The 23852-nt window shown below is 40.6% G+C and overlaps 1 protein-coding gene across 1 annotated transcript in view; it reads right to left on the reverse strand.

The window, feature by feature from the left end:
- The window catches only part of NCKAP1L (NCK associated protein 1 like), a 103015-nt gene that overhangs the window by 54358 nt on the left and 24805 nt on the right, over window positions 1-23852 (reverse strand). Inside the window, exons 9-19 of the mRNA XM_032211886.1 lie at window positions 22118-22274; window positions 17137-17193; window positions 14214-14310; window positions 11958-12061; window positions 9675-9807; window positions 8754-8835; window positions 8057-8115; window positions 6175-6320; window positions 4846-4978; window positions 4084-4203; window positions 3081-3220 (exon numbers count right to left, since the gene is read on the reverse strand). Coding sequence (XP_032067777.1) covers window positions 3081-3220; window positions 4084-4203; window positions 4846-4978; window positions 6175-6320; window positions 8057-8115; window positions 8754-8835; window positions 9675-9807; window positions 11958-12061; window positions 14214-14310; window positions 17137-17193; window positions 22118-22274 — 1228 coding nt within the window. The remainder of the gene's footprint in view (window positions 1-3080; window positions 3221-4083; window positions 4204-4845; window positions 4979-6174; window positions 6321-8056; window positions 8116-8753; window positions 8836-9674; window positions 9808-11957; window positions 12062-14213; window positions 14311-17136; window positions 17194-22117; window positions 22275-23852) is intronic.

The following is a 23852-nucleotide window of genomic DNA, read 5'->3' on the forward strand; positions in this document are numbered from 1 at the left end:
AAGCCGGGTTTGCAGTGTTGTGTGAGTTATAGGACTTTCTGCCAGAGCTATTAACTTTGTTTATTTGGGCTTGCAGCCAACAAGAGCTTGGACTGATTAAAACATTCTTTTGTACATCTATTTGGCTTTCGTTCCTGGACGGAGAAGGGGGGGGTCAGAACAGAGTGTCACAGAGAGTTACGTGGCTTGCACTATTCTGAGCTTTCTAGGCATGTAGACCTCTTGCATCCGAATATCTTTTCCAGGATTGCATATCTTTTCCAAGATCTGCATGGCTCCCCTAACAAATACTAATCTGTGGTGTATTTATTGGGTGCTTGTTCCCTTAGGATGGTTGATCCTAAAAGGCTGAAGCTAGCTGCCACTCTGATGTCTTCATTGTCAGTTCTATGGCTGGTATTCTACCACTGCCATCAGTTTGGTATTGTTTACTTTAATTTCTGGCCCATGTGCATTTTCACTGTGCATCTAGATATTTATTACTTTATTTTTATTACTTGAACTTGCAGTTCCTTTGTACTTTAAGCTATCAGGGTAAGTGCCATCAGCAAAGTGCAAGTTATTGATCTTCCTCCAATTTTAAAATGCATTAATCTTTTTCCAGTCCAGCTTCCTTTAATAAATAAGGGAAGAATATACAGCCTTGCCACACAGCTTTACCAATGTAGAGCCGATCTGTTTTGTCTGTACTATGGCTTCCTGATCTTTATATAGGTTTCATAGGGGAAGTGTGGGCTTCCCAGTCTTCTAAGCACACTGCACAGCTTAACGCGATCAACACAATCAAAAGCTTTTGATAGTCAATGGAGCAGATGCTGAATTTTTAAATATATATTCTTTGGCTTACTTAATTATCCGGTGCGCATTGGCAATAACATTCTTATTGCTCAGCCTTTTTCTAAAGCCAGCTTGAACATCTGGCATGTAGAGCTGTAATTGGCTCTGGGAGATCCTAAGCATTATTTTTGCTAGCGTGTGAAATTAAAAGCAAGGTGTGATAGTCTGCTCTGTGAAGTCTCTTTTTCTTTTTTTTTAAGCTGGGGTGGGGAGGGGTGTTTGTTGGGGTTAGGGTACCGATGTTGATTGATCTCTTCCAATCTGATAGGCATTGTGTCACTGTTCAGACTTGGTTATAACCTAGCTCCGTGATGACGAACCTATGACACGCGTGCCAGAGGTGGCATGCAGAGCCCTCTCTGTGGGCACGCATGCCATCGCCAGCTGTTCTTCTGGTTTCCTGTGTGCACATGCACACTGGCCAGCTGGTCTTCGTGGGCGTCAGAGCGTTGGAAAATGGCCTGAAAACGGCTTGAAAAATGGCCGAAAAACAGGCCGTTTTCAGGGGCGTTTTTTGCCTGGAAAACGGCCTGAAAACTGCCAAAAACCAGGCAAGCGAGCACTGGCCAGCTGGTCTTTGGGTTTCTGGTGCTCCGGCATGCGCACATGCATGTGCATGCACGCTCATTCCGGTTTGGGCACTCGGTGCCGAAAAGGTTTGCCATCACTGACCTAGGCTAACGCTTCTTCTGTTTCCTGCTTTATTTCTTTAGTTATTCCATTAATTCTTTTAGCCTTCTGACTTGATAAATAACTGGAATGCTGATCTACCCTCATCTTATAGTATTAGGAGTTCTTGTAAATAGGAAATATCTTTTCTGTATCTTGGATGTTGATATCTCTACTGTACGCTCCTTTCCATCTGTGCTGCTTTTTGTATTCCTTGTGCTCTTTTGTACCAATGAAGCTGGAATCCTCAGACCCTGATTCACGATTATTTGCAGCACCAATTATAGTTCCATTCCATTAGGAAAGGCATATCCAATCTCTCCTGTACATTATAAAATGTCTCATATCTCACCCTTCAAAGCATAAAAATATATAGCCACCTCCCTTCCCATGAAGAAGTACCATATTTTTCGAAGTATAAGATGCACCGGAGTATAAGACGCACCAAGGTTTTCAAAAAGCAGTTTTTTTAAAAAGTAGGTAGTTAGATAGAGGGATAGAAAGGGAGAGAAAGAAAGGGAAATACGGTAGGTAGGTAGGTAGGTAGAATAGTTAGATAGGTATGTAGGTAGTAGAGAAAGGGCTAGAGAGAGAAATAGAGAGAGAGAGAGAGAAATACAGTAGGTAGGTAGGGAGAGAGAGTGTGTAGGTAGAGGGATATAGAGAGAGAAATAGAAAGAGAGAGAAATACAGTAGATAGTAGGGAGACAAACCTTAAGACTTTGTTTCTGCTGGCACAGCACTTGATCAATGTAATTTCATCAGTTAAAGAGCTTTCCAATAAAGGGGGGGGCTCTCTGCAGCATTCTGCAGACCTCCGAAAAAACAGCCAGTTTTTTGCAAAAAACGGGCCCATTTTTTTTTTCAAATAAAAGACATGAATAGCCTTGGGGGGCTTGCAGAGTGCTCTGGGGGGAGGCAAAAAGAGCAAAAAACGGCCCATTTTTCACGAAAACAGGCCTGTTTTTTGTCAAAAAAAATTGCATGCATAGCCTTATGGAGGCTTATAGAGTGCTGTTGCGGGCTGGGGGGCAAAAAACGGCCCATTTTTTGCTTATTTCTGCCCTCCCCAGCCCCCAGGAGTTCTCTGAAAGCCTCCATAAGGCTATGCATGGCGAGTTTGGTAACAGGGGTGGGGCTTCGGGAGGCAAAAAATGCTGTATTCGAGGTATAAAAAGCACCCAGATTTTGAGGAAAAAAGGTGCGTCTTATACTCTAAAAAATATGGTACATCTCCTTCATCATACCTACTTTGGTTCTGATTACACATACTTACAAACAAAATAGAGAACAAACTTAGTTCTGAAGTAGAACATGCAATCTTCTTGAAAACACTAGATCATCTTTATTTCATCATCATGAAAAATGTTTCAGGATATATTGAGGTTTATATTAGTTATATTTATTATGATAATATTAATTCAGAGTTATATATTAGGATATATTCAGGAGTAAATTAACATCTCAGGGTATCTACCACTATATGGTCTCTTATAACAGAACCATCAGATTCAAAGTTATCTAAAAGTTAATCAGTTTAAGAAATATAAACGATTTGACTGTTAAGATCTTACTTTGTGACCAGACTGCGGTCCTTCCGAATACTTTCTGCTCCAGGTTTATCCCTTTCTGGTTCTAACTTTTTGGAAGTTTTTTTCTGAACCCTTTTGGTTCGGGCCTTGCTGATGGTGGGTGCACAATGCTTGGGTAAGAGCTGCGAGATAAGATAAAGATAAAGGGTTAGGGCATATGGAGTGATTGGCTGTGGTGGTCTAGGAAATCACCTTCAAGAAGAAGCTTTTCTTCTACCAGCGTAGAAAAGCAATTAATAAAATCAAGGCAACCATGACTATCTGTCAACTATGTGAAGCTTTGGTTATCCCCTAAGTATTCATCATTTGCTTTGTCCCATTAATCATCCCCCCAAAATGCTTCGGTGTAACCAGCAACATGGTGAATCAATCTTCAGGTAAATCCAGGCTGACATCTAAGGCTTAGTTGGACCAAAAGGAGAATCCAAATGCTTTTGTCAATCAAATGTATGAGGGGTCCTTGGTGCTCTCAAAGCTTGGTTGTTTTCTTGCAGACATTTTATTTACTAAACTAACTAGGTAATATCACTGATGATTACTAGTACTGCTGATGTTACCTGGTTTGTCCACAAGAAAACAACCAAGCTCAGAGAGCACCAGGACCCCTCATTTCAACCTTGAGCTACAACTATTCTTCTTTATTGGAGTGTCCAACTCTGTTTGTTTTATACTAAGAATTTAGCCCATGCCCTTCATAGCGCCATTCATTTGCCTATCCAGCCCATTCATAATTTCTGTTTCTCAGTTCTACCAGGAAGTGACCAGAGAAGTGCACATGATGTCTAGCGTGTTACAAAAAACACATGCTTTAACATTACGTTCAAAAGATCAGAATTTATATAATCTATCATATTATTCCAAAATTCCATCTTTCTCAGATGGATTATTTTCATCTTGCAAATTATTATGCCTTCTTGAAGTCTTTGTACATGGTTTGCCTCTGGTGTCTGGTCCTCAGCATCCCATATGGAGTTGGGTTACTCACTTGCTCGTTCAAATTACACTGTTCAGCACAAGCATCCAGGATGCAGGTTGAAGTCTGCTTTGCAATCTCTTCCAGGAAGTTGTTGCATATGGCCAAGGCACAGGTGCGCAGATGTGGATACTGGAATAGAAAGCAAAAATCACTTCAGTTCACTACATGGCTTGTCTATTACGATTGTGATCAGCTCCTTGGGTAAGTGAAAATAGCATTTGTTCATTAAAAAATAGGCTTCATGATCCTCAGTAGGGCTTGATTCCTAGTGCATATGATAAGGTTCATATCTTAAATTATATACTCATCTCCAAAAGTTAAAAATTATGTGTTTATCAAGCCCTTCATATCTTGCCTATTCGTAAGAATTTAATGCTTACTGTAATAAATACAGGACCACCACCACCACCAGCAACAACAACAACAATAAGAAGAAGTAGTTAAAATGGTTAACCACCTCTGCTATCTTACTTCTCCATACTACATACTCTTCAAAGGACTGCCATTTGCATAGCTTCTTAAATCATATATATAGTTAAGATAAAATATCTGGAACTTTATGGTTTGTGTATGCATTGTAGACAAGATCAAAACTTTTTTTGTACTTATGAAATCGAACATACAATATGTACAGAACATTACTTTTTAAAACCAGACAGGCCGATAGAAATTATAAGAAATGGCAGAAAAAGCAAGCTTATATAGGCTGGTAAGAACCTTTCAATCCAGCTGTTTGTCTTTCTTTTCCTCATGAGTCAAAAACATACACACCTCCTCAGGGCACATTGGATGGATCGTATTACTGAAATCAGCGCACAGAAGTGGGAAGATAATGACGTAACGCAACATGGATGGTTCCTCTAAGGAGGCGGCAAATAACTTCTCCAAATGGCGCACGTGGAAACTGTCAAAGAGATAGAAACTGAAGAAACTCACACAAGTGGAAGCAAGCAACCTCAAGGCACATGTTCCTTTTCCATTCATTCTTCTAATGAATCTTATGATGAATACTGTGTACAATTACTAAAAAAGACCATGCTCCCAATGATATGGTCTGCAGAAAGCACTGTTTCTTGTATTTTTATTTAATGGGTTTGTTTGGTGTTTTTTTAAAGAGTAATTTGAATAAAATGTCCTTCAAGGCAATTAGCAACAGATGGTACTTTCCTGACTTTTTATTTAAGAAATGTTTATCCACTTCTCTCCTACAAAGCATTCATGTAGTTTGGCATAAAAACAAAAGTATAATAACAGGTCACGAATAACACCTAAAACAAAAACACACACCCTACCCCTGCTTAACTGTTAAAGAATTGAAGAGTGTCAAAGGCTTAAAAATGAATCCGGTATGGAGATCATTCCTGAAGAAAAGTGCTGCGTAGATGGGCTGCTGCTACAAACAAAATCCTCTCATTGGTAGTTTTGTTCATGATTCCTCTGATTACAAACCTAGGCCAGACTCAGTGGTTGTCCAGCAAGAATATAAAGCCTTGTTTTTTAAGGTTCCCAAGCAATTTATCTGTATACAATCAGTTTTAAGGAGCTTTGCGTAAAAGAGCTAGTTTGATGCAATGGTTAAAGCATTAGGCTAGAAACCAGGAGGCTGTGAGTTCTAATCTCACCTTAGGCAGCTCACCTTAGCCAGCTGGATGACCTTGGGCCAATCCCTCTCACTCAGTTGTAGAAGGAGACAAAGCCAAACCCCTTCCAAAATGTTGCCAGGAAAACTGCAAAGACCAGTCCAGGCAGTAGCCAGAAGTCAACATTGACTGGAAGGTGCACACACACACACATACATGTACAATAAGATATGACCTGCTCATCACCTTGAACCAATGGGTGGGTGAGAATTTGCACTTCCATCAGAATGTTGCTGTGAATTGGCATCTCATTTCTACTTAAAAGATTATGCCTCTGTGGAAATTCTGCCCCAGCCTTCCTTTTCAAAACTCTAACTTTCTCAAAATAAACTTTCAAGACTAAATCAGACAACACTGAACTTGAAATATTAAACCCACTGGATCTACTCTGCCATTGCAATCTGCATGCCCCAAATCTCTTGTACAGTCAGCATTGTCTTCTGCTGTCCTACATACATACCCAAAGAAGGAGAGATCGGATGTCTCCACTATGAGTTCTTCCACAGAGTCTAGCATCTTAGTATGAAAGACAATGAGGTTCATCACCTTGGCAAGATCATGATTCTCCCGCAGTTGCAATGGGGCCTTAGTGACACTGGTGTATGCCTGATGGAAGAAAGAACCCATTGTTAAGGCCCTAACCTTTACGTTCTCAGAATAGACATAATAGATATACATTGTAGAATGGTGGGGCAACTTACATGCATATGCCCATTATCTGATAATCTTGATTATGTAATGTAGCTTTATAGGGCAATGTAATATTTTGAAAGAAAAACAGATGGTAGAAAATCTCTATTTCATTTATTATCTATATCTATACCTACCTATCTGCCCATCTCACAAATTATGAATCTGGGCAGCAAACACAGGATTGAAAAATCAACACAACTGTTGTCCTTAGGTTTGGTCAGGATCTTCTAACCTTTTCAGGTATCAGACAACCCATTTTAACATCCCTTTATTTATTATATTGATTTATATAGCCATTACTTTGCAAATTGTGAGTTTGGATGACCAATATAGAAAAAGAAAAAAAAACACTCATGATGATGATAGTGAAAAAACAATATACTACTAACTGAGGACAATTAGTCTAGAATAGCTCACTCATATGCATACAATTTACCAATAAACATAATAACTAACCAATGGAGAACAAGCTGATACCTTATGCTAGATCAGGGCTTCCAATCTTTTTAAGTTGCAGGCAACTCTTTCCCCATCTTTTAAAATGCCTAACAAATTGTCAATTCTCACTCTCATCTAGAAAAATCCCACAAGAATGCTGAGATCTTTCAACATTTGGCATTCTTTCTTATTTATTATTTTATTTAATTTGGAAGAATCCTATGGGCGGTGTTTATACATAACCAATGCCTTGGTCTCTAGGGCTGCTATTTTTCCATTGGTAAAAAGTGTTTACCAATGGAAATGTTGATAGTGCTAGAAAAAGAACTTTTCTTCACTGGCATGCCCAGATTCTTGACAGACAACTGAAAATGACACAACTAACTAAAAGGGAGACTATGTGAAACCCTCCAGGAGCTGATAGGCTAGTAATTTCAAATTTGCTCTACAGATAGCAATAACACTTAGATTTATATACCATTTCTCATGTTTTACAGCCCTCTCTAAACAGTTTACAGAGTCAGCATACTGCCCCCAACAATCTAGGTCCTCATTTTACTGACCTCAGAAGGATGAAAGGCTGAATCAATCTCTAGCTTGTCAGGATCAAACTGCTGGCAGTGAGCAGTGAGCAAGCTTGCAATATGCATTCCAACCACTGTGCCACCATGGCTCTTTCAAATGCTTTCTCAAGCCAGCAACAATATGAGCAAAATGTTTTAAAGCTCCTTTAGTGTAAACTGCATTTGAATGCCTGCAATTTACACTGCGTCAGCTCAAAGTGTCCTGTATGTATACTTCTGTAAGCCCCTCCCCTCTGTCCGCCAGTGGATAGAAAGGGTTAAGGAGCAGAGCAACGGGAAGGAGGAGACTCTTTTTCTTCTTGTCTATCATTTCCCTTTCTTTAGCAGCAATTTTTCCCCTGCTTATCCCCTAGGCGAATTCTGGGAAAAGTTACATTTTGAAATGTACGCTTTGAAAAAATAAATACAAGAGGGACTACCCAGTCAGTTCTCCTTCTCTGCTTGCAGAATTCTGTGTGTGACAAGCACAAAGTGCAACCTAGCTCTCCGTTACTCACTCCCAATGAATAGATGGAACTACAGGCAATACAAAATCCTAACAGGGCATAAAATATTCCAAACATCCTAGGAGTGATTACAGGAGAAAGGGGAAGAAAAGGGAGGAAAGGCGATTGGAGAGTTGTTTACCTGTAGTCTGAACCAATCCAATCGCAGTCCCTTGAATTCAAATTTCTCCTTGACATCAACTGCAAAAGACAAGCATGAAAAAAGACAACACTTACTCAAACAGCCTCGGGGATTTATTTCTGCTGTTTAAGGATGGAGAAAAAAAATTCAAGGTCAAGTAGAATGAGGGCTTTGCTGCTGAAAGAACTATTTGCTGCGCACAGCTCTCTCCGCAAGAGTTTACAGACTACATAAGGACTTCATTTCTGGAGGTAATATATATCTGTAGCTCTGGTATAGTCCTACTAGCATCCAATCAATCCCACATGTAAGAAAGTATAGTCCATTTTTTTTTTAAAAAACTACAGAAAATCTGAACCAAGTTTCTTTCAATGTCTGAGGCAGAGGTGAGGAACTACAGCCCCTTTATGACTGGTTGACTTCAACTCCCAGAATGCTGGCTCAAGAATTCTGGGAGTTGAAGTCCACAGTTCGTAAAAGGGCCATAGTTCCCCCACCCTGGTGAGCTAATGTGCACACAAAGCAAAAACACAGCATCTGTAGTATGTACCTATTATAAAATCCCAAACCTTTTTCTGGCACCATGTTTAAATTACTCTTATAGAGGGACCTTTGTATAGGCCTCTTGAAGTATGAACCTTCTGCACTGAGGGCAGGGAAAAGAGACTCAGAAACTTCTAGCTGACAGCATAATTACCCTGTTTGACAGTCAGGGATGTGAGTGTGTTGACAAAAGCTGACATAATCACTGATTCCTCTTCAGGGCACACAGTCAGGTCCTGCATGAAAGAAAAGGGCTTAGAGTGAAGACAACGATTTGTTATTTGGTGGTTTGTTTACACTGAACTTTACCGCATGCAATTATTTAAAGGAATTGTGCTGTCCGATTTAATGCTGCATCTCGCCTGAAATGTCTTCAGAAAGAGAAGCAACCATCAATATAAGTATAACAGATGCTTCAAGGCAAGGAAATCATTTTAAAGGGCTTTACTGACTCCCTTTTCTAATTTGTGACTTGTGAAGCAGCTTCCCTTCTATTGAAAAAAATAGGACTGATTTCATCTAATTCATCCACTCTGACAGCAGATAAAGATTTTTGCCAGCATCCAGATACTTTTTCTTTCTTCCATTCAATCGTAATTGATTCTCATAAATTTCCTGGACAAATCCCCTCCGTTTTTTGGGGTTTGCCATGGCCTCTTTCCTAGGTCTGAAAGAAAGCGACTGGCCCAAAGTCACTCAATTGGCTTTGTGCCCAAGACAAACCTAGAATTCATGGTCTTCTGCTTTCTAACCTCAGGCCTTAACTGTTTGTTTATATACCACCTTTATTATTTTTATAAAGAACTCGGCAGCAACCATATTTGATAATCAATTCTTCCTCCTATGTTCCCCACAACAATAACTTATGAACTGGACTGGGCTGAGAGTGAGTAACTGGCCCAAAGTCAGTCAGTCGGTGACTTTAATACTTAATTTAATACTTAGAATTCTTTCATGTTCTCACTTTTTCCCACCCAATCTTTTCTATCTCTTTAGGATGGAGTCTATTCACTGGGTCCTGCTCCAGTCCCCCGTACACCATGCCACTGACCTCAGTTCTATGCTGTTTCCATACCTGTATGACGTTACCAAGCACCTGGGCATCAAAGCGTGACAAATATTGTACGTGGTACCGTTGAATGACGTTTTGGTACTGTTTAAGCAAGTTGCGTAGTTTTTCCATCAGAAACAGCAGCTCAGCCAAGCAGCTGTGAGGAAAATAAATAGGATTTTGGAAGAAGCATAGCAATCCTGCCCAAGATTCTTTTTGCTGCTACAAAGCTGATTTTTTTTTTTGCCACTACCAGCTCCCCACACAAACACACAACAAAAAGATCTGCCAAACTATTCAGACCCTTGTGACAAAAATCCACTCTCTTGAAAAAAAAATCTACAGTACAATATTCAGTTCTCCTAACCTTTTCCATGCTGTCTCCAGATGTGAACAACTTAACAAACAGACACACAAGCTGGGAGCCAAGGAATACATAAAGTGGGGACAGACCAAACTATTCCCCAACAGCAAATATTCCTATGCAGATGCTGCCTCTCTGTGCCTGATCTTGTCTTCTTTGTACGCTGAGTTTGTGTATCTTTTCTACATGCAAAAGCTGGATTTGCGTTTGGTTTGCACACGTCTTAATTTACTTTAAACCTGGAAATTAGTTGAGATGCGAGGGAATGAAAATTGCATTACAATCCAAGAGTTAAAAGATAACTTTCAATAGAATAAATCTTCCAATTATTTAATTCAGTTCATCTGAATACTTGAGAGACCGCCTTCTGCCAATTACCTCCCTGCGACCAATAAGATCTCATAGATTAGGCCTCCTCCGTATTCCATCGGCCAGCCAGTGCCGGCTGGCAACTACAAGGAGGAGGGCCTTCTCAGTAGTAGCCCCGACCCTTTGGAACGAGCTCCCCGTGGAGATTCGTACCCTCTCCACCGTCCAGGCCTTCCGCACAGCCCTTAAGAACTGGCTAGCCCGTCAGGCCTGGGGACAAGGATAGGCGCCCCTCCTGAATGATGAATGTATGTTGCTTGCTATTTTATTATATGTCTCTATGTCAATGTTTGTATTCCCCCTCCCTGATTTTATGTGAGCCGCCCTGAGTCCCCTCAGGGAAAAGGGCGGCCTACAAATATTAATAAAAATAAAAAATAAAAAATAAAAATAAATAAATCTGCTATCTATATTTTTGCAGTGATGTTTACAGTATGGTACAAAAACTGCTCCAGTATGCAAATCGACCCTGAAGTGGAGCATTTACTTCCCAAGATTAGCCAATGAACTCTGAACAATTAAGCATGAGTAGACACATCAGAACTATAAATGACCTTATGCATACCTGTGAGGGCAGACCAGTAAAATGATCCTACGCGTACCTGTGAGGGGAGCCATGCATGCATCTGAAAACAAGGCTCTCCTGTCTCAAAACTCTCCTGTCACAGCTATGCTAACTCCTGGCTTGTTTCTACTTGAGGACTATTTTGTCCTAAGTCCTATTCTACTTCCTAAAGAGCTTTCATCTGTTGTAATGCCCTGCCAGAGGTAAATTGTTATCTCAGTCTGCAGCAAGATTACCCTGCAACAAAAAAACCTGCCAAAATTGTGAGCAGATTCATTTCATTTCCCCTCCATCTCAAGACGAATGGACATCTGAATTTGCCTCTCCTACCCTTCCTTTATGGATTGGAGAGACTAATTCCTCATCACTCTCTTTGCTTTCCGCTTCCCATTAGTGCAGTTTGCAAGTTGTAGCGGGTAAGAACAATGCTGAGAAAAAGAAGATTGAGTTTATTCAGTTCTATGAGTTTGGGTTGCAAATCTAGTGGGCAGAAGTATCAGGCCTCATAATCACAAGTTTAGCCATCATGTTAAGCTACATCGGCTCTTTGGCCAGTTGTCTAATGACTTAAGCTTTTAGGTGTAGATCAGGCCTTATGGCCAATTGGTCAAACCATAATTTAGCACGACAGGAATACACTCCAAAATGAAATGGGAACATTTATCCCCTGAAGAGAAGAAAGAATGATTTTTCAAGTGGTCTTCTCCCATCCCTTTGGAAGATTTAGAGCTTGCATTTCTAACAGTGGTGTGGAAAAGGACATTTTGGCAGCTATAGTGAACCAGATAGGTTCATTAACTTTGAAAGCTTTAGAGGAGGGGAGTCAAACTGGCAGCCTGCAGGCCAGGTGCATCATGCACAGGCCACGCCCATCCCAGCTCCACAAAGGGGGAAAATGTCACACTGTGTCATGTGATGGCAAAGTGACACGATGAGTTTGACACCCATGCTTTAGAGTTTACCTCAGGTCTAAAATCCTTGGATGACACTTCCCCAACCTGATCAATACCTGTCAGTGAATTCCTCTTGGTTCTTGCCTTTGTGCTCACTGTGTCTGCACAGCCAGGCAACCTCATCCCGGCAGAACGACAGAGCCATGAAGACATAAATTGCCTATTGATATTGAAAGGGAGGGAGGAGCATCAGACAAAAGAGAGTTGAGCATTCATTCTAAGTAGAATTTCCAGTTTATGAAAATTATGTTCATTTTCTCCAAAGATTTTAGAGTAGACAGGCGAACATATCTCAATACTACAAATAGCTTCCACAAATCTCTGTTCTATTGTGAATTCTGGATCAAAATAATGGAGTGATTTAAAGCGTGAAAAAGAACTTTAAAGAAGTGAAGAACCTGAAATCGGCAGACCGATTATTAAAATTGCTGGAATTAGTATAAAGAGCCACATTTAGTTCTGGTTCATGTTTTCTCCATGTGTCAAAGATTTCTTTCATGACTAAAGTGATGAAGGGAGGAGGGAGGAGGGAAGCAAGTAGATGAGACAGAAGAGGAAATAAGGGAAAGAATGAAGAAATATTTGTAAGATAGAAATGGAAGGCCACAGTTTCCAGCAATGCTCATTATTGTAGTAAGGTAGAACAGTGTTTTAAAATCTTTTTTCCCTCAGAATCTCTTCCCAAATTTAAAAATCAAGAAGGATCTCAAAGGAGTTTTTGTATGTATGGTTCACATTTATCAATATTTATTATATCTGAAACTAAAAATTATGCATTTGCTGCCACTACTTCTTTACACGATGGCTTGATTGGACTTCTATATTTTATGGTTTTTCAACCTAAACTGGCCAATAATTTTGGTTTTGTAGACCCCTACAAAGGGAGGAGTTCTGGGACTACACTTTAAGAAATATTGAGGTAGAATAACAGAATCTTGAAAGGTTATCAACATTTTGAAGAATCTTACACTAAACAAAATCAACATGGCATTGTTTTGCATTTATACTAAAAAAAGATGATGATTTTGAATTTCTCACATTTCTTTCTATCCTAGGGCTATGTAATTCTTCCTTTAAGGTGTCCCTTAATGATTTGCTCCTTGCTTTCCTCTTTAATGGCTCTCTCATAGCTTCCCAAGGTCAGCTCAATGTTCCTTTATCAGATAAGAGTGTGTGTGGTGTGTGTGTGTGTGTGTGTGTGTGTGTGTGTGTGTGTGTGTTCCTTGGTAGTTATCTTGGGTACCACCTGTGTTACAGGTACTCTGGAGCAGTTCTCCAGCCTGGTGCCTTTTCAGGGTTCATATCAATTCCTATAATTCTTAGAACAGCTGTTTGCTAGGATGGTTACAAAAAGGGTTAACTGGAGAAAAACAGTGAAGTGGGGCAATACAGAAAAAGACAAAAAGCAGACAGGCAAGGGTAGAAATCTCTTCCAGCTCTTTCCCACTCTTTAAATCACTTCAATTATTTTACCCAGGATTCATGCAGAATGAGTTTAGAAAAGCTTGCCATGGGTAAGTATAATCTAGCACACAAATGGGAAAAATGCCTTTAGGCTGACCAAATATTTCATCATTAATCCAACCAGGATACCGAGGTGAATATTATTATTTTCATTTGCTTGTTAACACTGTGTACAACATCAGGCACTGACAGCACAAAAGCCTTCTCTTTTTAAAACTTGTTTCTATTCCGCTGAGGCCCTGTTAACTGAGCATCAGCTACTGACAAAACACAAGCCATTAGTAGAGACAGAGACCGGGGCACTTCAAATCAAGAACCAGTAAGCCAATGTAGGTATATGAATACCGATAGTCCTCAACTTACGACCACAACCGCACTTGATTTTTATGAATTTCTTTGCCACGCTTGTCAAGAGAATCACTGCAATGGTAAAGTGAATTGTTTGATTGTTAAGCTTTCCCCATTGATTTTTTGCCAGAAGCTGGCTGGGAAGGTTGCAAACAGCAATCCTTTGATCCCAGGACACTACAATTGATGTAAATACATGCCAATTGTCAAGCATCTGAATTCTGATCATGCGGCCATAAGATGCTGTGATGGACCAGTGTTCTTTTTTTTTTTTGCAGGGCTGTTGTAATGTTGAACATCCACTAAGCAAATGGTTGTAATTCGTACTTGCTCATCCTTCTCACATATAGAGAGGCCTGTGTGCATTTTACGTGCACAAATCTCTCTTGTTCCTGCATTGGCCCAACTCTAACTGCTCTCACACACAGCATAAATAAATCTGCTTGCACTTTCACAGCTCTTAGTTCTTGCCCACCTCTATATCTCCCTGACCAACTTACCTTGGGGCCCAGCAGTCCAGGTTCATTGGCCAGAATAGTCTCCATCTCCCGCACAGCATTCCTCAAGTAATTACGCCGGCCTCGATGAAATTGTCCGCTGTCAAGAAACCAGCCAAAGTATTCATATGAAAAGAATCCCGCCTCTCCCAGTGCCCTCCCTGCATGTCATCAACATGAGAAAACATTTTTTTTTTTTTGTTGGCCATAGCAAGCAGCATAAAGAAAAGATTGTAATACTGGGTCAGCCAAAACAGGAATTTCCTCCTATTCCTTTTTAGGGTTCCACCACAAAACCGCGTTCGACTAAAGCGCGCTCGACGAAACAGCGTAGCTGATGTCATCACAGCGCGACGAAAAAAGCATGCTGCGAACGCTAAAGCTAAAATTAACCCCTAAACCTAAACCTAACCCCCTAAACCTAACCCTAACCCTAACCCTTAACCTAACCCTTAACCTAACCCTAAACCTAACCCTAACGCTTAACCTAACCCTAACCCTAACCCTTAACCTAACCCTAAACCTAACCCTAAACCTAACCCTAAACCTAACCCTAAACCTAACCCTTACCTTAACGTGAATCGGCTTGCTTTCAAAGCGCTATTTAAAGCGCCCTTTTTTCTCCACGGTCGCTGTTGTCGCCCTGCTGATGACGTCAGCGACGCGGTTTAATCGGGCGCGCTTTAGTGGAGCGCGGTTTTGTCATGCCACGCCTTTTTAGATCAAGGTAAGTAAATTTGTGTTAGGGGGTGGGGGTTCGTTCTTTGAATTTGTGGGTTGGTTTCTGAACTTTTCGTTACCAGGCTCGGTAACATCTTCAGCAAGTTTAGGGGATGCCAGTGTTCCTCTCTTTATAAGGGTTTCAGGTGAGGGTGTGTCAAGTGAGGATCTTGTGATGAGTCAGCTGTGAGTCATCAGTGAGTCTTGTGATGGGTCTTGTGATAAGGACATCACATCAGGTCAGGGTCATTGGGAGGTGAATTTGTGGTGGTGGTGGGATTTGTGGGTTGGTTGAGGGCCAGTGCTGTGTGGTGTGGTGTGGTTTGTGTTTTGTGTCAGAAGATGAAGTTTTTGGGAAGCCATTACGAGAGAAGCAGCCATTTCTTTTCTGCTTTTCTTAGGGTTGTGGTGCTGAAATGTCTGGATAGGATCTGGACAGATTCTTTTGTGTGGAGTGGGGTGATTGCTTGCGAAGCTGAAGATTTGGTCCAGGGGTTTGCGGTAGTCACAGGTTTCTAGTTTCTAATCACTCTCATTCTACACCTGAGCTACAGATATGTGTTAGTTATCTATGGCCCAGCTAGGTGGTAGCATCTGGCCAATGCTGACTGATCTCATAAAGCTAAGAAGGTTGAATCTCATAGTTACATGGATGGGAGCCCACCAAGCTGTATTCTTGCTGAGAAAGTAACATGGACGTGTCCCATAAAAACATCAGAAGGCAAGCTTGACTTGAATGTTTAATTTTCTGCTGACATGCTTTGTACACACTAAAAAGTCTGCCCATTCGTTCAGAACTTGAATCTTGAATCTTCCTACATACCAGAACTGTTACTTTCCAAAGACTGCTGAGCTACAATTCTCAACGCCTAACCATGATGACTAAAGGCCTGCAGATTTCTCTCTATTGCAGTAAAATTATCTCAACGCTCACCGATTAAAATAAAAATGCAACCTCCCTTTATCTTTTGACAATCAAGGCAGTATTTAATCAGTACCTCTATACAAAGTACTGGCAGGAGCATCTGCAGTTACAATGGAGAAAAGGCTGCAGAACTAGGTAACGCTGCAGAGCTACCAACTGGATAATGTCATTTAAATCTACAGTCAAAGTGAGAGAAGTAGCAGCAGGGACTCTGTGGCAGCTCATTCCATCCTTGCCTTTGGGATTGTTATAGTTCATTAGAAGTCCACTGAATAAGACAAAAGACCTATCTAGGCCAGAAAACTGTTCCTCTCCATGGTCAAAAGGATCCCCTTGGGTTCCAAGACAACCATCTTTTCCCACAGCTATTCCATCACATCTCACACACAGAGGCGTGCTTCTCCTGAGCCTGACTTCTTCCCCTCTCATGATAGGATGGGATAGCCAAGTTGCTAGTTGTGATGCACAACAGATGGAGGAACGAAGCAGGACAGGTTGCTACTTATCTACCATTATCAGCATGTGAGGTTTCAAACATAATTCTAACCATGATCTATTCATGCTATTGGCTGGGATCATACAGCAATCCAGGATAACTAACAAACTGAATTGGTCTCTTCACACTTAGTGAAGCATGTATTTCCTGCGTCAGATGAGGACAGCACATTTTGCTCGTTCTGTCCTTGCCATTTTTTTACAACTGAGGCACAACTGAGAGCATTTTAACAAACTGCATCACTGTTTGGTTTGGTGACAGCAGTGCCTCAGATAGAAGGTCCATACAGAGAGTGGCAAGGACAGCCGAGAAGATTATAGGAAGCTCACTTCCCGCTATTCAAGATACTGCATATAAACACTATGTACTTAAAGCTCAAAGCATTGTTAGAGACCACACACACACACACACACACACACACTTTACGGTCTGGCTCAAGGTAACTTGTGAACAAGCACTGCTAAAGCAAAACACAAGTTAGCATAAACTATAAGCCTCAAAGGGATTAATAAGCTCACTCCATGTCATAGTTAGGACTGCAACCCAGAAGAGAATGTCCAACGTACAAGATAAGAGGGCCAAGATGTTTGCAAGGTAATATGAAGAAAGAAGTATCATGAAAACTCTGGTTAAATGGGTCGGGGAGGGGGGTGGCAGGCAGAAGGGAAAGTTGAAGACTGATGAGACTGAAAAGAAAACAAACACTGAAGCAAATAAAGCAAAGCAATGGATATAATAAACAGCAGAGTGTATCCCAGAGTCAGAGAGGGCCTGGACATTCCTACCTTTGTTGTAGAGCATGTTCTTTACAATCTTTAATATCAGTGATACGTTTCCCATAGCTGTAAAGAGAGAGAAAGCACATTTGTCAGGCCCCAAGAACAGGTACAGTTTCCTTTATTGTTCTTTACCTTTAGACAGAATCTTGCCAGACTAAAGTAACTATTTACAAAACTATAGATATATTCTGGGAAACACTAGAGTGGAGCTGTTTTAACCCTCTTTCTGCCAACCAAACTTTCTAAGCTCCACTGCCTCTTTGCCCTCTTGAAAGCAGCCTTTCCTTCCAGGAATCCAGACTACATTCCACCACAACTCATCCATTGCTTTCTTTTCCCAAAGCCAGAGTTTCTCAAAACGTGAATTGCAATCCTTCATAATATACTTGCATTTGTATGTCCCCTTAAAAACTAATTATTTCACTGGGACTACAGTTGGTCAAGTAATAATTGTATCACTGACTTTTAAACATTAAAATTTAATCCCTATATTACATAAAAGTATGATAGATACTGAAATGTTAAAAAAAAACCTTTCATTTCCAATAAAGAAACTAATTTAAAGGAATATTTTTTCATGAGAAGGATATCCTTACTTAATTTTATGTGCTTTTTCAAATTTAGTGATTATTATTATTTGAGACAACTGCTTGCATTATTCCTTCCGCATTTATTTTGGATTGATGTATGGTTTTCATAGGAGCAAAATGGAAAAATTCTGACTCTCAAAAACAAGATGTTGCAAATTGAATCAATGATTATAGCTGTCTCACTTAATTCTTTGTATTAGTAATTGATTAGTAATTCACACTGATTAGTAATTCAGGAAGAGAAATTATTAGGAATTATTTTTAAAGAAATCCTTATCAGGAATAGTAATATCCAGTTATATTTTGATTCATTGCACATGAGAATTTGTTCTGAAAGTGTATGTCAAATAAAGATGAATTAAATATAAATCATATTTACTATTCTCTATGTTACCGCTTTTAATAGTTTCAAAGCAAGAAACATGTCTAAATTTGAGTCTTTCTGTTTTACTCTTCTCCAGTTTAACTTTCCAATTCATTATTTTTATTTGTCAACAGGTTCAAGGAAATTGTCACTTTGCAATGAGATCATAAGAATCTTTAGTTTGTCAAAAGTATACTAAATAAATACTGAAATCACAGTTGATATACTGTAGATAACTATGTCTTTTCATAGTTAAAAGTTCATTTCTCCATTTGAAAATGGGTGTCAAACATCTTGACTCACCGTAAAACAGTGAAAAAATGTATTTGTCAGCCATCTCGTCACACAATCTTTATAGGTCTATTTTTGGTTCAATTCACGTAATAGTTTGTAAAACTTCCTGAATTGTTGGACTCAACTCTTCCAAAGCAAGACCTTGCCTACATCTAATCCAACTATGAGATTCTGGCATATTAAAAGAAGTTTCTATGACATTGTGATGTAGAATGTGCTCCATCAGTGCATCTCATGATGCAATTAGTCCACTTTAAATGATTTGTATTCATACAGTTACCCAAATCTTCAAAAAGCCCCTCAGCTTTACACATCTTTATCACTTCTTTACATGAAAGTAAATTTTCATTTATTTTGGTTTCAAGAACATTTCTAACATAGCATCCTTTGCCCTATTATCTGTCACTTCATTGGTCTGATGAGCAAATGGTCTACTGCTTAGTTTTTCGTTTAGTTCAGTGGTTCCCAAACTTGGCAACTTTAAGACTTGTGGACTTCAACTCCCAGAATTCTCCAGCCAGCAGAGCTCAGTAGTTTGATGGGAAATGGTGTCATTTAATAGAGAGACAATTCTTACTGTTTGACACTAGATGTCCAATATAGCGATAACCAAATTGCCAGAATTGTCAACCGTACTGACAATTGCCAAACAATTGTGTGGAAATTCCCCCCCCCCCCCCCCGGGTGAATCTGTATACAATTTGATGAGCAGCAATTTTACAAGGATGGTCATATATCAAAGTAGTAAATTTTTTCCCCTTCAGTTCAACTTCCTTTGAATGGAAAAATCTCAAGTTTTTTTTTCCACTAAGTCTGCTTGATTTGTGTCCAGGTATTATTCTGGTTTTGCTTGGCTTCATACTTTCAACTGACAGTTTTTTTTCTGAAAAGTTACATACTGATAACATTCTTCTCCAATAACAGAACTCCTTGTGAACCCCAAAGGTATGCAACTTACTTCACACTTTTTGATTTAAGCTTACTTTTATCACCACCGCTTTATCTTTTCTTTTACCATGCCACAAAAGGCTTTTCTCTTTTTAAAGGTTAGAAATCCAAACTAATGAAGAGAAACACTGAAATTTTCTAACACAGAACTTGACTTCTACAGAAATTGTCAACATGCTGGGTGCCACATCAGGAGTCATCAGCCAGCAAGAAACCATACCTCAGTCACAGTGCTGCTGTGATTGGTGGGTGATTTTGAAAGACAGCTAAACCTATGGGATTATCCCTCCTTCAAATCCAGCTGTGGGCTTTGCTGCTTCTTGGCTTGGGCAAACCCAGAGGACCCAGGAACAAATCCTGAACTTGTTCCTGCTTTGTGAATATAAGCCTCCACGTTAATGACTCCTTTGAATTTGCTCATGGGCGTTGAAGGGGGATGATTCATGATTCTCTGCTCTAAATAAAGCCACTGTTCAGTGAAGCAGAAGTCCAGCAAGAAGAGTTTTACTTATAGAAGAAGTTTAGTTTAGTCCAGTGACGTGCAGTCAGGAGAGGCAGGGGAGTCAGAGCCTCACTACTGTCATCATGAAAAGAAAAAAAATGTAAAAGGAAAAAGGCTGAGGTAGTTGCTGCCAGAGTCACAGTAGATGACTCTTCTTAGTGCTTAACTTTTTTAAAAAGTGCCCTCTACAGGAGGAGGCAGGAGAACCACGTGCCTCATTTAGTCTGACTTTATGATCACTCAAGCAGAGTTAAGGAAGGGTTAAAAGCTGAAAAATTCCTTATGTATATGAGGCGCGTGGTTCTCTTGCCTCCTCCTATAGAGGGCGTTTTTTTAGAGGCTTTTTTAAACAGTTAAGCAGAGTCATCCATTGGGGACTCTGGCAACAGCTAACCCAGCCTGACCTCAGCCGCTCTTGCCTTTTTCCTTTTATATTTTTACATTTTCATCATGGCAGACAAGAGCAGAGTTGAAATCCTCACTGCACGTCACTGGTTTAGTCCCTGGTATCAGGATTTTGAAAGGAAGACGTAGGAAGCCGCAAACTGAATCCTTGGAGAGGTATTCCTAATCATTTATTAATACTGGTCAAGTCATAAAATTCAAAAGTTCAAAGGTAAGTGAGATCCTTGAGTATAACTCCCTGCTAGGAATCTAATTCAAACTCTGTTGAAAGTTAAAAGAAACTTCCTAAGAATCTACTTCTCTATGCAAGTGTATCTTAATATGCCATGTCCTCTGCACTGCCTGACACGTCTTCAAACAGCTGAAAAGTGGATCATAGATATCTCTATCCCAGCAGGGTTTTTTTTTTCCTCCTGAAGGTTCTTCTCTCAACCTCTCCTTGGAAGAGTTCATTTCCAGTCACCTGAGCATTCTCACTGCCTTCTTTGGATCTTGGGTTTATTTGAATCTTTCTTAAAATGTAGTAGCTGGAACATGGTGCTGTATTTAAAATGGTAATCTGAACAATTGAGAATGGGAACCCTCATTGTACTTGTCAGGAGCTCCTTTAAGATACAGGAAGGGTGTCCATCAGAGGTGGGTTCCTACCAGTTCGCACCAGTTCGGTAGAACCGGTTCGTCAAATCTACCGAACCAGTTAAAAGAGGTTCCACTAGTAGACCCGGAAAGCAGGCCACACCTACACAAGAGGTTCCAAACACACACACACACACACACACACACACACACACACACAGTCTGACACAGAGAGAAAGAGAGAAAGAGAAAGAAAGGAAGAAATAAATAAATAAAAAAAGAAAAAAGAAAGAAAAAGAGTGAGAGATGAAAGAAAAAAAGAAGAAAGGGACAGAGAGACAAAAGGAAGGAAAGAGAGAGAGGGAGGGAGAGAGAGAGGGAGGGAAAGAAAACACAAGGCTGGCAAGCCACTCCCACAAAGGAGACCACACCCACAGAGTAGGTTCCAAAAAATTTTGAAACCCACCACTGGTGTCCATAGAAGAGCCAAAGCACCTTTGTCCACTTGGATCTGATTACTGCACATTTCTAGAATGGAAACTAAATTCCAGTAATTTGGAAACTATATACTTTTACATGCAATTTGATAATAATTCTGCAAGCAGACTAATTCAGACAGATCCAGGAAACTAAGGTCAGTCTAACCCATCTGACATCCTTCAACTTGGGCCATGCTGGTTGGAAATTCAATGATCTGCATTCCCAACAATACTGGAACACATCAGATTAGATTACGGTTAGCCTAGGAGGGGAGGGACATGGTGGCTCAATGGCTAAGATGCTGGGCTTTTCGATCAGAAAGGTTGGCAATTCGGCAGTTCAAATCCCTAGTCCTGCCTAACTGAGTGAGCTCCCATTACTTGTCCCAGCTTCTGCCAATCTAGTAGTTCGAATGCCTGTAAAAATGCAAGTAGAAAAATAGGAATCACTTTGGTGGGAAGGTAACAGTGTTCCGGGCGCCTTCCGCATTTAGTCATGCCAGCCACATGACCACGGGGACATCTTCAGACAGTGGCTTTGAAACAAAGATGAGCACTGCCCCCTAGAGTTGGGAACAACTAGCACATATGTGCAAGGGGAACCTTTACCTTTACCTTTAGCCTAGGAGGACCGATGGTATAAAAGAGATGGAAAAGAGAATATCTCAAGTATTTTTTTTAAAAAAATCTGAAATTACCAATTTCTCTGATATCCTTGGCATCTGTTCTCTCATGCAGTGTCCCAATGGATGAAGTGAGTATTAGCCTAGTCTAACCAGCACAGGATCATTATCACACAAGCTCTTACACGCTTCAGCACATTACTTACCCCTTAATGCCACTGAAGGCCTCTTCCGTCACCTTGTGAATATAAAGCACTTCATCTCGTATCAGCGTGATGTAGAGTGAGCCACGAAGAGCCATCCGCCAAAGTTCCAGGCAATTCTGAGTAGAGCCTAGGCAACTGTGGCAGAGCAAGAATCCCACTGCAGGGAGGGGAAAAAAGTTACTGAGGTGGGGGGGGGCAGGGGGGAGGAGAGAAAGGAAATACAACCCTTTGGTGTTATGAAAAATTGCCAGCAGGGTCCAAAAATTGCTGGGAGCAGAATGAATAGGGCAAGTTAAGCCAAAGCCTCACAAAGAGCAGCAAATCTTTACATCTTCTTTGAAGTGAGGCTGAGGCAGGTGGAAATGCATGGAGCATAGTTTTGCCAAATCCGATGCTAGACAAGCAAATCTACCCTGGCTAAGATAATGGAGGAATATTTTTTCCTATTTTCATAGGAAGTGAGGGAAGAGGGATCCTGCATGTAAAAATTGGCTAAAAAGTGCAGAAACGATTCTTGTCAGGAGGGAAATTTTACCTCTTCCTAACAACGCTCAGTTTTGGAAGTGTTCTGCTCTTAAAAATCTTGGATGAGGAATGGACTTTCAGAACCCTGAGCTGAGTTTGGAGAAAGGAAGGATTTCAATTCTATTCCTTATTTATAGAAACAGAAAAAACAGGGAAGAATAATAATAAGGCACTTGGACAAAAGAAGAATGGAAACTTTTCAACTCATCTGTTACAAAAAGTGGCAATACTTGGGACAGTGCATACAATACAGTGGTACCATTAAATATCTTAGTTACTTGAGGAGGATCCAATAATCAAAAGTATTAAATCCTAAAACTAAAATAAAAGGTAAAAATACTAAGAGTACTATCACAATACTGTCACTGATGACTCAGACCTGACCCATAAGACCCTCACTTGACACACGGACAACTATAGTCCTTATAAGCAGAAGAACACTGATACTAATATCCCCTAAACCAGTGATGGCCAACCTTTTTCACCCCCATAATTTAATGCCCCCCATGCTGTGCCCCCTGCGCATGCACATGTGAACCCTCCCCCACTGCCACGTGCATATGCTCATGGCTTTCTCGGAGCCTGGGAGGGGGAAAACAGCCTCCCTGCCTCCCCCTCCCCGAGGCCTGTTTTCTGACTTCCAGTGGGTCCAGTAGATACATTTTTTGCCCTCCCCAGGTTCCAGAGGTTTTCTAGGAGCCTGGGGAGGACGAAAGTGGCCTCCCCCACCTCCCTGGAGGCCCTTCCCTAAAGTCTGTTCCCAAACTTCCGGTTTGCACATTGGGTGGTTTTTCACCTGCCAGAGGCTTCAGGGAAGCCTCCTGAAGGAGAAAAACGGCCAAAAATCAAGGCTGAAAATCAGCTACCCAGTGCACGCATGCGCACTGGAGCTGATAGGGCAACCCCTCGGATGGCCTCAGAAATGGCTTGCCATAAGTTCGCCATCATGGCCCTAAACTCTGCTGAAGATGTTACCTAACTTGGTAATGAAATGTTCAGAAACCAACCCACAAACTTGGAGAATGAACATTCATCCTTGTACTAAATCCAGTCAGAATTATAGGCAGAATTATAAGCAGTAATAACAGCAACTGTAATAACAATTTGTTCAACAAGTACAATAAGAAGGGAGAAGTTAGTCTTGACTCCTGCCTTGTTTGTGCTCTTTTTTCTGTCCCATCCTGTTTCTCCCCCTCCATCCTATTTCCTC

Source organism: Thamnophis elegans, chromosome 2, assembly GCF_009769535.1.
Source record: "Thamnophis elegans isolate rThaEle1 chromosome 2, rThaEle1.pri, whole genome shotgun sequence".
Lineage (NCBI taxonomy): Eukaryota > Metazoa > Chordata > Lepidosauria > Squamata > Colubridae > Thamnophis > Thamnophis elegans.